Genomic DNA, 15,535 nt, shown 5'->3' with positions numbered 1-15,535 from the left:
GCTTGCCTCGGAGTTTGCTGGAAGCGAAGTCTGCGGGAACCAGAGCTGACCGTGGTGGCTACCCGTGCAACAGCCCCACGCGTCCTGCAGTATCTTCCTCTGGATGAGTACCATCGCCCATCCCCGAGAGCAGGCTGGCAGGGGGAGGCTGTCTCCTCCCGGTATTATTTATCCAGGGCTGAACTGCTTTCATGCTGTCGCCTCACTGCCCAGCCATCTCTCCCAGCAAGCCTGCTCTTCCAGGACTAGGATAGACGCACCCTGCAAGGCAGGCAGTGCAGAGGGGCTGGACCCAGTGATTTTGGGAAGTCCCTTCCAGCCCCTTACAATCCGTGCGTCTAAGGTAGACTCTGTCATTTTGCAGCCCCTTGCTGCGCTTGCAAATGTTTTCTCTTTTTTCCCTTTCTTGTTCCCGTATGCATGCTTATGGGGAAGCCCCCTGGACTGCATATCCCACTTCAGCTGTCTTCATTCAGACAAGGACACGGCAATCCTATTTGGATCCTTTTACAGTGAACTTGTCTTTCCTCGCTCCCCACTTGCAGCCTCGACCCATTCCCCTCCCTGTAGCTCGTCTGCCGGTCGGCTGACCCACGCTTATCCGTGCCCACAGCCGAGAGACTTGCTTTTCTCCATTTCTGCTTTCGTGACAGTCTCTGCCATACGCTGCAAAGCTTCCTGTCTTCTGTTCGAGTCCGGTTCTTTGTACCACACCTGTCGTCATGATCGTGTTTGATTGCCTTTCCGTTCAGATGTGTCCAGGAGAGCTTTGCTTGTGATGCCCTGCAGGTAGGATGCTGTCTGTACGCTCGCAGCTGCAAGCCCGAGCCCCGTTTCAATGAGAAAAGGACAGAGCCCCCAATCCATTTAACAGCCTTTCCCATCAGTGTGTTTCTCAATGGTCACAGGTTCACTTTTGCAGAGCACAGATGCTACAGGGGAGGTCGGGAACGAGCTTTCGAGGCACGTTGTTAAGCTGAGAACTGCAGGAGCTTGGTCACCCGTGGCTCGGGAAGGACTGTGGGCCCGGTCATGCCCTTGAGTGGAAGGGCAATCCGTCCCCTCGGTGGCAATGACCCTCTTTTATGAGTTACAAGGACTGGGTGAGAGCCCTTCTTAGGTCCTGTGGATACGTGGCATGGCTTGGCACGTACGTTTGGTTTTGGTGGAAAGGGTGTCTATCACACAGGAGCTACCGGCTCTGCTGGAGACACGATACCTGGGAACGTGGAAGCCCTGGAGGGTAGGTCCTGCAGGTGAGCAGGGCATCCTCCTCTTCACCTAGGATTAGTTCATGTCCCTGCAGGTCTGGTTTATGGGCTGAAGAAAACAGCACGCCCCTGGCACCTTGGCAGCCGTCAGGATGGTGGCCATCACACTAACTCCCCTCTGGGATGGAAACGTCCCAGGAGGAGCCAAGCAAAGACCTTGGCATTGGGGCATCGCAGGGCTGTTTGCATGGAAATTCCTGCCCAGAGGACAGTCCCAGGCACGGACCCCTCCGTGAAATACAAAACACCGTAACCAGGAGGAAATCTGAACACATCCTGCTTACTAACAAACAGCTTCGAGGTAAAGAGACTATTCCAACTTTTCTCTGAGCCGAATCCGCATACGAAACGCACTTCTCCAAACAGATTTTACCACCTTCAAATCTCCCGTGAAACGCGAACTTTCATCTCTGCCCAGGAGAACTGGTACAGTCTTTCTCCGATGCCTGATGAAAGGTGCTTGCGCCTGAAAGCTTGCAATTAAAGACATTTATTTTTTTTTTGGCAAAAATCGAGTTGGTCTAATAAAAGATATCACCTCTACCACGAGTCCTGATTGCATTCGAAGCGTTTCTAAAGCAGCCGTCCCATTATTACTTGGGTGCCCTTTTTATGATGGATTTTTTTTCCCCCCCCGGAGGTCGTTATTCAGCGCTTACCCAGGCAGATTTTCAGCGAGCAGTTTTCGCTGATAAGGAGACAGGAACTTGGCTCTTAATTAAGAGAGCGAGAAAGGACTCTCGTTCCTCATTTGCATTAACCTGCTGCGCGCGGGCTCTGCTCCCCGGCCTGTTTCTCCTGCTCTGAGGCTTGCTGTCTCGTGAGAGGTGCTGAGCTGCTGTTTTAAATGTGCAGGGCACAAGAGGAGCCTGTCAGGCAGGGTCCTACGATAGCTCAGTGCCTCTTTGCATTCAACAGTGCCAATGCCCTCAGTAAATCAGCGTTCGCCTAATATCGCTCCCGCAGAATTGCATGCGTCCCTATGGCTGCATAATGCTGCTGCAGCAGATGCTTCGGGCATATGCGGCATTGTTATCGGGGCCTGATTAGAAAGCTGCGAGCGCTTGTGGTCACTCCATTACCACAATTTGAAAGGGCACGATGTCCTGCGGAGAGTTACAGCAGCTCTAATAACTGCAGCCGAGGTTTTCAATCTGATGAAAGCCCTCGTGTGCAAGAGCAGGTTAAAACTTGCGTTTCTACAATGCGCAGAGACACGGTGGGTGGATTAAGACCTCTGTTACCGGAGACAGGATTCAGGCCCAGATCCACAAGCGGCATTTGCAGAAGAGGGTGTTTGGCAAAGCAGCCCCTGTTTATTGAAGTGAAACCCAAACCCCAGGCCCAAAATCTAGAGGGAAGTTTGAACCTGAAACAGCTCCCTTTGTATTCACTACTTGGCTTCTGCTTTCTGCATAAGGCCTCCAGCACATTATAGCTATACGCATCTGTTTGTATCCGATGCTTGGACGTCACCCTCGTGTGCTGGGAATCCAGCTAATCCAGTGCCAAAGTGGCTTTTTATAAACCTCAGACATCTCCGTGCAAGTGTAGTAAAGTCTTTCCACGTCCCTTTTGTGCCCTGGGGTTTGCCTGGAAAGGCTCACAGCAATTATGGCAGGATCCTCGTGACCCCGGTTAGACAGCAGGGCCAGAGAGGACTTCTTGCTTCACCCCGTCTCGCCCCAGCCCCCAGCATTTAGGGGATCACGCACAACCTCGCTCCCGCGGTCGGACGGCTGCAGCGACAGAGCGATCGCTGCCCCTCGGGAGTCTGCTCCACCGCGAAATTGCTGCTTCCGTCACGAGCTATTCTTAACAGCTAATCTCCACCAGCTTTCTCCCGCCGCGTCTTGTCCTGCGTCTTGCAGAGAGGGGCAGGACGCCCTCTTGTCGTTTTATTTCGCTCTCGAAGATATTTATAGTCTCTGACCCTGTCAGCCCCGCTCCTTTTCTACAGAACAGTTAGTATCGCTCCTCCGTCATCTTCTTTCGGGGACAGAAATTGCTATTCTGTGCGCGTGCTTACGCTCTGCCCTTCGCCGGGGTCCCTGATGGCAGCGAGACCCTCGGAGTGGGATGAGTGACTGCAAAAGGGTGTAATTATATACATTAGTGTCTCGGATGGAGATTCAGCGGGATCACTTCAGCCAGCCCCGCAAGGCAGCATGCACCGGCACCTTATTTCCTATTACTTCTCGTTCAGCTGCCATAAATCAGACGCATGTTCCTATGGAAAAGATGAATGGCGCTCATTGATTTCTCCTTCCATGCCTTCCCACCTGCAATACCACACCCACTTCACACTCACCCCCATAATCACTCATTTTCTGTTGGTAGTTTTATATATATTTTTTAAAAATATGAACAGTCTCCCGCCACACACTCACATGCCGGACTGGGCTTGAAAAAGGAGACGTGCTTTCCATATAATTTTTTTGTATCGCGTTGAATTGGGTGCATGTTTCGTCACCCACTTCATCCCTGCTAAAGCGGTATAGAAACCCTCGTGCACAGAACGGTCCTACCGATGTCTGGTCGAGCTTTCAGAGATCTACGGCGTAAGAATAAATCAAAAGCAGGATAAAACCAGCGACTAGCGGTGGAGCTCGCCTGAAGACTTCTGATCAGAAACCAGTCTTTCTCCAAAGTTTCAGAGGGCCTGGTTCAGCCATTATAGGAAGCAACCAAGTCTGGACACCGATACTAACTCCCCCAAAGTCTGGGAAGAGCGGGGTCCAGTTCTGTTTCTCTGTTGTCTCTAATTTAGACAATGTTGGTAGCTACAGCAGAAGTCATTTTACGACTCCATGGTATAAATCCTGAACCCATAATTGCCGTCTAAGCCGCACAGAGGGTTTTGTTTTCATTTGCTCATTTGATACAGCCTGTGCATCTGAATGCTGCAGTTAAATATGTGGCACATAGATGTGCATAACTTATGAGACAACTTGACACACCGTGCCTTAGTTAATGCCTGAGTTCGCTTTGCTTTGGTTGTGTCCCATTGGGCACTGTCAATTAATGAGATTTTAAAAAATTGATAATCCATATCTTATTCCTGTGATCATCCCTCCCATATACACACATGCACGGTTCAAGCGTGGGAAAGGGAGCAGATGACTTGCTCTTGATGCTGTGGGTATGTTGTGTTCAAATGTGTGTGCTTCCTGTTACGAAGAAAGGCGGCCGATCAATTAATTTGTTCATGAGTTAAGAAAGCTACTTCACAATGCTGTATATTTAGTGTAGATATATATATATACTCCTCAGTGCTGTATATTTAGTGTAGATATATATATATACTCCACAATGCTGTATATTTAGTGTAGATATATATATACTCCACAATGCTGTATGTTTAGTATGGGCGCGCGCGCCCGTGTGTAGTACAGCAGTTGGGAGGATATAGAGCAGTATTTTAGGGTGAAGTTATGTGTTACACTTAGTGCATACTAAGGGTGAGCGTCCATCCGTTAAGACTCATTAACTAATGCAATGTCAAAGTTACGCTGCTTCAGGTGAGGGTTAACTCTGAGCCCTGCTACCTGTTCAAGTCTGCTCCACGGAGATAAAACCATCTTCCAAGTCTTCCAGCATCCTAGGACGTGCCACTCCCAGCCCTCCCCGCCTAGGCAGGGACAGAGCCCGGGTGTCCGGGCTCCTAGGCTCGCCCCAGCTCACCAGCCGTTTGTTGGCAAGTCAGAGCTGTGCAAGCAAGAAACAGTAGTGCCCCTTGCCTACTGCTCACAGCACGTCCTAACTTCAACGCTAGCAATGCTTCAACACTTGTCATCCCACAGATTTAGCATAGTTTAAGTGTAACGTGTCACTTCACCCCTATTAGAGGCAGTGAGGTGGTGTGAGACTGATGGAGCAGCGGGCGTGAGAGGAGGCTACGGGACACATGCAGCTTGGTGGCGGCCGGGTGAAGAAGTGGTCAGGAAAGGGAAGCTGACTTCTCTTCTGAAACCGGGGTCCGGAAACTCTCTGCCGATTTGGAGGCTGGGGTGTTTTTTGCCTACCGCGCTCTGCATCATCAGACCTGTGCGTGGTTATAGGCTTGTACCAGCTAAAGGCACGGTCCAAATTTATCGGTGATTTATGGCATCGGGGTTTGGCCGCCTGCGGTTCTGCTGTAACGTTGTCTTAGGGACTGGTGTTGAGAGCTTACATCAGGTTTAACGAATCGCCCTTCTTTTTCTTGTGTTTTGCCAGACTCTATAGGTGGGCCCTTTCCAGCTTCTTCTCACCGATGCCACCACAAGCAGAAGCACTATCTCCCCATCCCGCAGTGTGGAGCTCTGTCGATCAGCCCGCTGCTTTTCCACCCCCACACCAAGGGGTCCCAGATCATCATGGACATAACTCAGAAGGCAGTGAAGCGTCAGGCCAGCTTCTGCAACGCCATTACCTTCAGCAACAGGCCTATCGTTATCTACGAGCAGGTCAGGCTTAAGGTGAGTGAATGACTTCCTTCACCGTTACCATCACACGGGCGCTGCGTGCTGCAGCCTCCGAGAGACTGGCAAGAAAGACAAGGAGCGTAAAATGTTAGCGAGCTATATATAGCCGAACCACCAGAGAAGTGCCTTAGGGAAGGAAACCCTTTCTGCGGCAGCAACTTGAGTCTAGCACCAGTTCAGCAGCACCTTGTCTTAATCGTGGAGCAGGACTCGGGTGTGCAAGGCGCTTTGCACCCAAAGAGGTTGAGATCTAAGTATTAGACAAGAGAAAATGGGTGAATGCAGCAGATGGGGAAGTACTGGGAGAGAGTGAGACAGTTACAGGATGCAAGCAGTGGAGCCCGGGGTTATAGGCATCATGGCAAGGGAGGGCGGAGGGGGATAACGAGGTAGGTGTATGCATGTTCATAGGGAGCTCCTTCCGAGCAGGAGATGCAGCGCATCAGACATCCCGGAGCGCACGATGGTGAAGGTAACAAGTGGGACGGTTGGAGGGCAGAGCTGGCTTCTCAATAACAGATGATCCGTGAAGCGACAGGACGCAAGAAGTCTTGGGAGCAGAGGCAAGCAGCTGGTGTTGGATGCCAGGGAGGAGGGGAGAGATGAAAAGAGACGGGCTGGTGCAATGATCACGGCAGCATGGAAAGAGAATGATTTCTGCAGAAGAGCCTGGAGGACAACCCGGAGTTAGTCAAGGCCCGGAGAAAGATAGCGCAGCCATCGCGTTCCCCTATGGGCCAGGCTAACTCCCGCATCAGCTGCTTGTTCTCTCAGGTACTTCGGTGGAGCGGTATTTGCCCACCACTTGCTTTGCACTGAATATCTGGTCTAAGTCCACGGACGTCGATCGGGTGCTGCTCAGCCACTGTGCTCCGTGCACGTCCCTTCACAGCACCTGAAGAAGTGAGGTTGGGCTCACAATAGCTTATGCACCTCTGGTTTAGTTAGTCAATAAGGTGCCTCTCTCCACTGCCTTCAGGCATGGTGCACTACCTCCTGCTGATCGGGCGTTTCCCCTTGTACTTATTACTGCTCCCAGCTACGGGGATTTAGGAGCTGAGGGACCTTTTAGGATCCTGCTCAATTAAGGGATCTGGAGATCAACTCTGTGGTGTGACCGTCTTCCCCTCACTTGCCCAGTCCTAGCGCCGATGGCCGGAGCTGACTTTGCTGCTGTTCAGTGCTTTCTACCTGCGACCTCTGTGCTGGAAGATGGATTTTCCCAGTTGCTTTGCTACCAACTTCTGCACCTTGCTCCTGCGAGCAGCCGCCTCCGGAGGAGGGATTGCCGACGCGTCCTTCCTGGGCCAGACCTCGGTATCACCCCGGCCGTTCCTGCTGGAAGTGGATAAACTCGATGGCTTTCCCCGGTTCCAGCCTACGACCAGTGAGGATGCTGGATGCAAGGACAAGCGGATGGCTTACCCGGAGGGTATGTTTCCAGGCCCGCCAGCAGCATCTCAGTAGCAAGCTGCGCTCGCGGATGTCAGCTACGTGGCGCTCGGCTCTTCCGAAGCAGCATTTCCCAGCCGTGCAGCTGAAACACGGGCCAGACCCCTTTGCCCCCTTGGAGCCGCTGTCACAGGGGAAAGGGAAGGCCTTTCCCTGCTTCTCCACTCCCGCTGCGATGCACAAGCACCTGCCAACAGGACTTGCTGCAATACTGTGGCTTCCCCTTCTGCGGTCCTCCTTGGTGGCTATTTCCTGCTTCCCCGGTTTCTGGTTCCTTTTCTGAAGGGGTGAGGAGATATTGGATACACCTACGTCACGCTGCCTTTTTCCCGTCAAGCCAGGGCTGCTAATCTTAAGATTACATCCTTTTTCAAGGTCGTGCTGTTGGCCTTGATCAGTGGTCCCCGGGGCGCTTCTAAACCAGGATAGATTAAGCTCCCCCGTGGAGTATTGATTGTGGCTCTTGAAGGGAGGTGAGCGGAGCCTCAGGAGATTTCATTACCCCTTCCATTCAGTTTAAATAAAGCATTAAAAGTCTGGATGCTTCTCTCAGATATCCAAAGCTCTTGGGTTTGCAAACCTGGACTCTGACCTTGGGGGTGATCAGACCTGAGAGTTGCCAAACGCCCTCAATTTCCTTTGGATTCAGCAGAAGAGGAATGTACTCAGCACCTCTCGAGATGAGACCCCGGGTGGGATATCCCTCGCGCAGGCGTCGTTGTCCTCGCAGGTACTTCGCTGACAGTCTGGTTCCCAGTTCTTCCCTCCTTCTTCCACCCACGGCTGGAAATCCTGGACTCGCCTTCCTATCCTGGCCACAACTTGGAAATAGAAAACACATGTGGCTTGCAAACCGGAGAAAGGTGGTTGGGAGGGAGGTGAGATTTTGCTGGTCCTTTTTTTTTTTTTTTTGCTTTTGGAAAAGCTCATCAAGGATTGGGTCTCGTTCTGTATCTTAGGCAAAGATCGTTGGCTGTTCCCTGCATTTTCTGAGCCAGCCCTCCCCTCGCAGCTTAGGAAGTGCATATCTGTAGGTGTCCACGGATATCGGGAGATTAGCTTTCGCCGCGTGCATGAAAGATTAGCTCGCAGGTCTCCCATGGGTGCACAATGGTGCTTCCTTGGAAACTGATGGGAATTTGGCACGTGAGCAAAATGCATGCTCAAGGGATGGGTGTAAATGTGGAGACGGTCTTTGCATTTCCACTGAGTCCGTTTGTAGCTGCCTGATTATTTGCAAAATGCCCTTTTTTTCTACGATGCCCAATCCTGCAGTCCTCACTCCGTCTAACCTTGCCTGGAAGACGGGGCGATGGGCGGTGGGCTCTCAAACCATCTGCTAAATAGCAGAATAAAACCCAGAGGCGTCTCCGCCGCTCTAGGGAGCCCGGTGAAGCCAGAGCCGATCAGCTGTCCAGATAAAAAGGAGCGGAGACTTCCAGGGCCATGCCGATTCCCCCGTGCCCCCTAAAGCTGGAATTTGGGGTACTGGGATATCAGGAGGGACCAGAGCAGCGGGTAGCATCAGCCACATTTCCCAATTTCCCAGAAACAGTAGCAATTACCGAACAGCTTCGTTGCTGCTTTGCAGCCGCACGTTCCCGGGTGTGGACGGTGCCTGTTCCCAGCCCTTCTCGTTGCGGGTGTTTGCCGAGCAGAGGATTTGGCCCATCACAAGCCATTGCCTTTTTTAGCAAAAAGGAGCATGTGTGTCCAGCTGTGTCCAAGTCCTGGCAGGGTGTACGTTAGATCGCAACGCTGATACTCGCTCGCCTGTAGCCCGCCTATGTTGACAGCTGTTTGTTTATAGGTGCTGATTAATACAGGCGACATGTGCAGCCACACGCATGTTTATTCCATGGAGCGTGCGATGAGCGTAAGACGCTGGCGAGAGACCGGGAAAGAGCAAGTTGTACTCATAACAGCAAGGCCGTGTTTATCCGGGTCCCAAGAGGCCTTTTTGGATTTGCAGGGAAATTGCTACAATAAATAATCCCACTTTCGTCTTCGAGTCCTCACGCACATATATTTTCCACATGTGGGCGCGTGCATGCACAGAGGCCGTGGACAGCAGGACTTTGCAGGGAGGATGCTTTTTTGCTCTTCTCCGCATGTCCCTCCATCTATGGCTATAAGGCAGCAGAGCCTCCCCCATCTTTCTCCGTGCCCACACTGTTCCCATGAGCTCATGGTCTCTTCTCAAGAGTTTCATGCCTTTTCATGTAAAAAGGTTGGGCGCTCGCAGAGATTTTGCCTGGCGAGAGGAGCATGCCCATCGCTCGCGGGCACAGCAGCGTCACCAGAAAGGCAGTGTCTGAAGCCCCAAGATTGCTACGTGAGGCCGAAGGCAGCAGAGAAAAATCCTCAAGGCAAACAAAACTTTTTACAGTCAGGGAGACGGCTAGGTTGTTAAACAACCAAGTGCCCGATTTGCCTTGGAGAAGGGCAGGTGAATGGCAAACCTGCATTTTTCTATCAAGTGCTCAAAAGTGCCGGGCGCATCGCTCGGAGAATCCCCTTGCAGAAAAATCTGTGTGTCCTGCCACCTCCCAGGAGCCGAGAAACCGGGCTTTTCTTTGCCTGGATGTCTTCCTCCACCTCCTCTGTCTCGCCGATTGAGAATAAGTCTCATTCTTCTAAACCTGAAATTTCCTGTAAGGTCCTCAACCTTCTTGCTTTGGCACCTCAAGAGGCTTCCAAGCACAAGAAGTCACCACCTAGCAGTGACAAAGTCTCCAGGGGGGCCTCGTTTGCCCAAAAAGCTTTCCTTATGAGCAAAATAAAAGTGAAGACTTTAGTCCACCGCTGCTCGCTGTTGTCCGATCTGCATTGCAGCATTGAAAACAGGACTAGCCGGACCGATAACTCAGTGCCCACGACTGTAGCTTTGCTGTTGGCATTGGCTGTTGGTGCTGATCATGCCTGAAGGCTGTGTAGCGGCCGTGGATTTTCTGTGCTGTGGACTGGACGACATCTGAAACACTACGACGTCAGTGTTAACAGGAATATGAGCCCTGACAAAATCTTCAGTAGCACGTCATCACTCACTCTCGCCATCGCTCACAAAACAATCTGTGGTACCAGCGTGGCGGCCATCCACTCTACTGATGTGAACCAAGCATCGTAGACTGTCCTCTACCCTGCCTGATGCTGCACCTGCTTTGCTGCAAGAGGGCTTGTACTCGTTGTCAGAGCCCGGCCCGAGCAGAGAGAGCTGTCCTGCTGTAGCAGGCGTGTCAAGACTCTTCGCACCCATTAGTCTAGTGTGTCCCTCTAGGGAAACAGATCTGACAAGGCCGTAGACCTAGATTTCCACCCATGGAGAAGGGCGTGATGGTCTCAAATACCACATGGCACCTACTTTGGTTTTATGGGGCTCTTTGGATTAGTGCTCCCATGCATTTTTTCTTCGACCAAGGTCCCCAACCCTGGTACCTCCTGTGGAAGCGTGCGGTGCCCACCCCGTGGGCAGGGCGAGTCTCCAGACTTGGCCCATCCACCTACAAGAGTCAGAGAAGCAGTTGCCTATGTACAGAGCATCGTCATCCTTGACTGTGCTCCCAGAAACATCCTCTCCTGCTCCTGGGTCACCCTAGACCTTATGAGCGGTGAGACTTTGGTGCTAGAAGTGGTTCGAGAGAACCTGCATAAAGTCATCAACATGTTGCACCAACTCATACCGAGCAGAGCAGCTTTGTCTTCATGAAGCTCTCTTCCAGCCCCCGGACTTGCTTGGGCACATCGGTAGGTGCGTTTTAGCTCCTACAGATAAGACAGCAGATAGGACAAATCAAATTCTCGTGCAGGGAGCTGAACGATTGGTTTTTCCAAATGCTGGACTGCTTAGTGCGGTAGCAAATGAAAAAATCCCTCAAGACAGAACCAATAAAAATCAACTCAGAAAAAAGTACCGGTGTTTCCTCCCGGCCCCAGCCTTCAGATGCATTTTGTGAAGCTCCAGGCTTAGTTTATCAAAACACGGTTGCACTAATTGAGTTTCTATGCCAAGTTTGCTTGAAATCTCCTTCAACTTGAGGGATGTCGTCAAAGGCTGCTTCACTGCAGGAACCTGCGGCTGTTGCTTGGTGCGATGGGCACGGTGCTCTGATCCGTGACTGGGAGGTGAGCATCGTGGCTCAGGTGTTTCCAGGGGCTACAAACAACAATAGAGGATTTGCCTTTTGAAAGGCAGAACCTATTTGCAGGCAAAACCAGCGAAGCATTGCAGTTCCCGGGGCCTGGCTCCAGTCTCTCAGAGTCTATATGCCAGCCACCCTCAGACAAAAGTGACTTCAGCAATAGCAGAGATAGGCCTCTGCTCTGATCCGTCCAGACAAATTGATGCCTTCAAGAAGTGTCATAAATCCTGGAGACAGAAACAAGCTGCCTCCTCGCATCAGGTACCTCCTACTGCAAAGAAGCAGATTGGACTGGTTAATTGAGAGCAGACTGCCAGGCAGCTGCAGTCCTCCCATGCCATTTTCCTCTGTTTAGCTCCTTGCCTCAGTGCCTGGTCCTTGATCACTACCGAGAGGGGGTGATTGCTACCTCTCCCCTACCCCTGCCCACCTTTCTATCCTCATCTAACCCAGTAAGATACCCGGGGGAAATCTTGTTTTATACATGGCTGGGGATGCTAGAAAAGGTGAAGGAGCTGCTGGAAATGGAGACAGTGATTCAGTAGTAGATGCTCTCCATCAAGTCGTGATAGATCCAATATCCAAGCCCAGTGCTGGTGGCTGCTGTGTAGCTTGTGGGGTTTTATATGAAATTTGGGCATTTTTTTTTTTTTTTGCAAGAGTAGGCTGAATATAATTATCCGGGTAATACAACATAGACAGAGCTCTAGGGCTCCTTACACTCCCCTGCTAGGTTTCATTGGATGCAAAATCATTTCTATCGTGTCCTAGCTTTTAGTGCGGCGTTGCTGTGGGTTGGCAGAGCAGCTGCTAGCTCCCACCCCAGATGCAGCTGCCTTTTGGCAGTGAACAAAACGACCTGTGAGCACACACTAGGGACCTGATCCTGTGGGGGTCACGCCCAGGTGGAACCACACCTGCCTTACAGGCTTGTAAAGGACCCTGCGAATGCTAACGGTTGTCTTGCCGCTCTTCTCTCTGCAGATCACCAAGAAGCAGTGCTGCTGGAGCGGGGCCCTTCGGCTCGGATTTACTTCGAAGGATCCCTCCAGGATTAACCCGGATACTTTGCCAAAGTACGCTTGCCCGGACTTGGTTTCCCAGAGCGGGTTCTGGGCCAAGGCTCTGCCAGAGGAGTTTGCAAACGAAGGCAACATCATCGCGTTCTGGGTGGACAAGAAAGGACGGGTGTTTTACCGAGTCAATGACTCTGCTGCAATGTTGTTCTTCAGCGGAGTGAGGACCACCGAGCCCCTGTGGGCTCTGATCGATGTGTACGGCCTCACCCGGGGGGTGCAGCTATTAGGTAAGTGCATTTCTGCCCGTGGACGCAAGCCCTTTGTATGTGTGAGAGCCAGGATTTACAGCAAACTAACGATGCGGGACGAAACCCCGTGATAGATTAGTCGGATACGGTCTGCTCCGTACATCAGAGATCCCGCTTGTCCTCCCGCGTGTGTGGTTGAGGAGAGAAAGGAGAAGGTTGTTCAGTTCCATCCTAATGAGTGTTACAGTCTGAACCCGTGGTAATTAGCATCCGAAGCTGAAATGCCAGTTGTGACAGGAGTGGGAGGGTGAGAAACAATCGCTAGAAACTATCAGTAAATATGTGAATTCCTGCAAAAGCATTTGTGCCAGCTAAGCAACATCTGCGTGCTGTCCGGAGAGTGGCGTGTACCCGGGAAAACAGCCTCGTTATCTGATGCGTGGCTTTCCCAGGTCCGGTGTTGGGCGATGCATTTTCTAGTTACGGTACCTTTGCTCTGATGGCAGTGTCCTGATGCTCCTGGTGGGCAAGCGAAAGCTTTAAAAAGCATCTGCTCTTTCCAAATAATCTGGGAGAAGCTGGTGTGTAGTTGAAGATGTCGTCACAGCATTAGCCAAAGGGAATTGGATCTGTTCTCTGAACTAGGAAGGTTGGAAACCCGGCTGGAGGTGTGGTAGGGTGCAGGAAGATGCCTCCTGAGAAGTGTTGAGTGCCCTCCTCTCCCACTGCACGGAGGAAGGCTGGCGCCTCTGGGCACGTGATTGAGCTCCAAGCAGTTGCAGCTATTTTAGCTTTTTGGGGGTCTTAACTAAACTGAATGGAAGAACCACCCAGGGTCCTGTTTCAAGGAGAACTAAATTAATGAGAGAGCAATAAAAGCTTTGGGCTGGCTCTAGCATGTAACGTTGGTCTCCAGGCCCTTCTCCCCAGTAAGGATGGAGATGTTCCTTCCTCTTTTCAGCTACGACATAGCACCTAACTTGACTTAAAATCCTGATGAAAGAAGACCATCTTTCATTTTAACATGATTTAGGGGGAGGGAAATCTTAGTCTCCCCGCATAGTCTAGGACTCAGCCTGCTAGCATTCCTGCCTTTGCTAGGATCGTATCACGTGCTTAGCTACTACATGTTAGTTAACGGGAAGTACAAATGTGTCGTTTCTCCATGCCAAGGCATGCCCTCAGGTTTGGGCGAGCCCCGTTTCTGACAGAGCCGCTGGCGTGCTGCACGGTGTGTTGCTTGTAGGACATGGGAGCAGGAAGGGATGTAATGGTCTGCAGAGCCAGGAAGAGGAGAATGAATTTGCAAAGCAGAAACCCTTGCAGCTCCATCCCCTGCAGAAAAGTAAAAACCCAAGACGGTGCAAAGATGATGCACTAGGGCAGTGGTTTTCAACCTTTTTTCATTTGTGGACCCCTTAACATTTTTGAAGGGAAGCACGGACCCCTTTTGAATGGTAAGCGTGGCTATTCACGTACTTCTGATTGATTGTAATCATCTTTCGCGGATTCCTTAGATGTAGTCTGCGGACCCCCAGGGTCCATGGTGGAAAACCACAGCACCAGGGCATTTCTCAGCAGCAATTTCCTTTTGCACAAGGATTTATCGAGCGATTGAAATGCACCTTGCGAGCGGACCAAAGCGAGGCTTGAGAAGGCAGTGCTTCCATCTGGATCCAGCGTGGTCGGAGTGAGTTTGACGGGTCCAGGTTAGAATAGTTTGCAAATGGCCGCACAATTTGCAAGCTGTTCTCATGAGACGCTGTTCCTCCGATTGCATCCCGCGACCGATACAGTCCAGCCACACCCGAATTGCACACTTGTTTCCTAAATACCCGCGGCGATGAGCTCACATTCCACATTTTCCTTTGCAGGGCCGTGCCGGCCTTTCCACTGCCCCTCTTTGCCTTTTATTGGCCTTCGATCGGAGAGCGGAGCAAAGGAGCATTCCTCGGGAGGAAGGCACAGCCCTTGGCATCCTCCGATGTGTAACAGGTTCAGCTCGGCACATGCCGCCAGGTTTCTAATTCAGGCTCTTACTGGCATAAGCCCTCAGATGAAACCAGCAGCTCCTGAGCTGTATGCAGTTGGCGCAACACGCAGATATGTATTTATAGCACATTCCAGTAGCCTTCTGCCGGCTTTAATCCCAGCCACTTTGCCGAAGCATCTCAGGCTTTTGATTCTTTCTTGTCTTGACTCATTACAATGCAGCACGCAAGCTCACGTAACGCAAGTTTTGCAACCATCTTTGTCCCTGGGACCTGTACCCACGCCCCCAACAAATCCCACGTGCTCCTTTCAAGTCTCGGGGACGGTTCCAGCTTCTCCAAAGCTCCAGGGGTGTGAGAGAGACAGTTTTAATTTACAGGCTTATCTCTAATAGCGTCACACCACGTCTATAAGGCTCAATTCCACGGTCCACAGCAGCTAGTTGAGTTGGGGAAAGCTGTATTTCCACATTGGAGGGAGGGAATTGGCCGGGGAGGTACCAGATAAATGATTTCTTCCCCCTCCTCCCCAATTGCCTTTTATTCTTGAGCTCTGCGAAGGCTGCAAATAGCTCCGAAGCTTTGCCCTGAGGCTGCCCCTCACCAGTGCCTGTGTTTCAGCCTTTTTCTTTATCTTCGACTTGTCAGAGAATTTTTTTTTCCCCCCCAGGGGGGACTTTATTTCCAAATTTACCGCTGCCCCAGGCTCAGGGTAAGTGGTAATAGGTCTCACATCAGCACGAGTGCCCAGCTTTTGCGCTGCAACACGCAGAATTTGCTGCCCGCCCCGGGGAGCCACGGCATATCAGACATTCGTTATAATGCTGCCGCTAGGATGTGCCTTGCAGACACATCCCCATCGAACGTGAGGGCCCTTTTGTGACACATAATGCGCACATACACACAGGGAGACAGTCCCTGCCCCCAGGGATTAACAGTGCGACTAGGA

General features: G+C 51.5%; 1 protein-coding gene across 2 annotated transcripts in view; it reads left to right on the top strand.

The window, feature by feature from the left end:
* Positions 1-15,535, top strand: part of NEURL1 (neuralized E3 ubiquitin protein ligase 1) — a 198,851-nt gene that overhangs the window by 121,640 nt on the left and 61,676 nt on the right. For both annotated transcript variants that reach the window (XM_019486003.2, XM_019486005.2), the window contains exons 2-3: positions 5,490-5,731; positions 12,313-12,634. In XM_019486003.2, the coding sequence (XP_019341548.1) occupies positions 5,490-5,731; positions 12,313-12,634 (564 nt within the window). The remainder of the gene's footprint in view (positions 1-5,489; positions 5,732-12,312; positions 12,635-15,535) is intronic.

This window comes from Alligator mississippiensis, chromosome 6 (genome assembly GCF_030867095.1).
Source record: "Alligator mississippiensis isolate rAllMis1 chromosome 6, rAllMis1, whole genome shotgun sequence".
Taxonomy (NCBI): Eukaryota; Metazoa; Chordata; order Crocodylia; family Alligatoridae; genus Alligator; species Alligator mississippiensis.
Note: the sequence above shows the minus strand (reverse complement) of the source record. Positions and strands in the feature narration are given on the sequence as shown.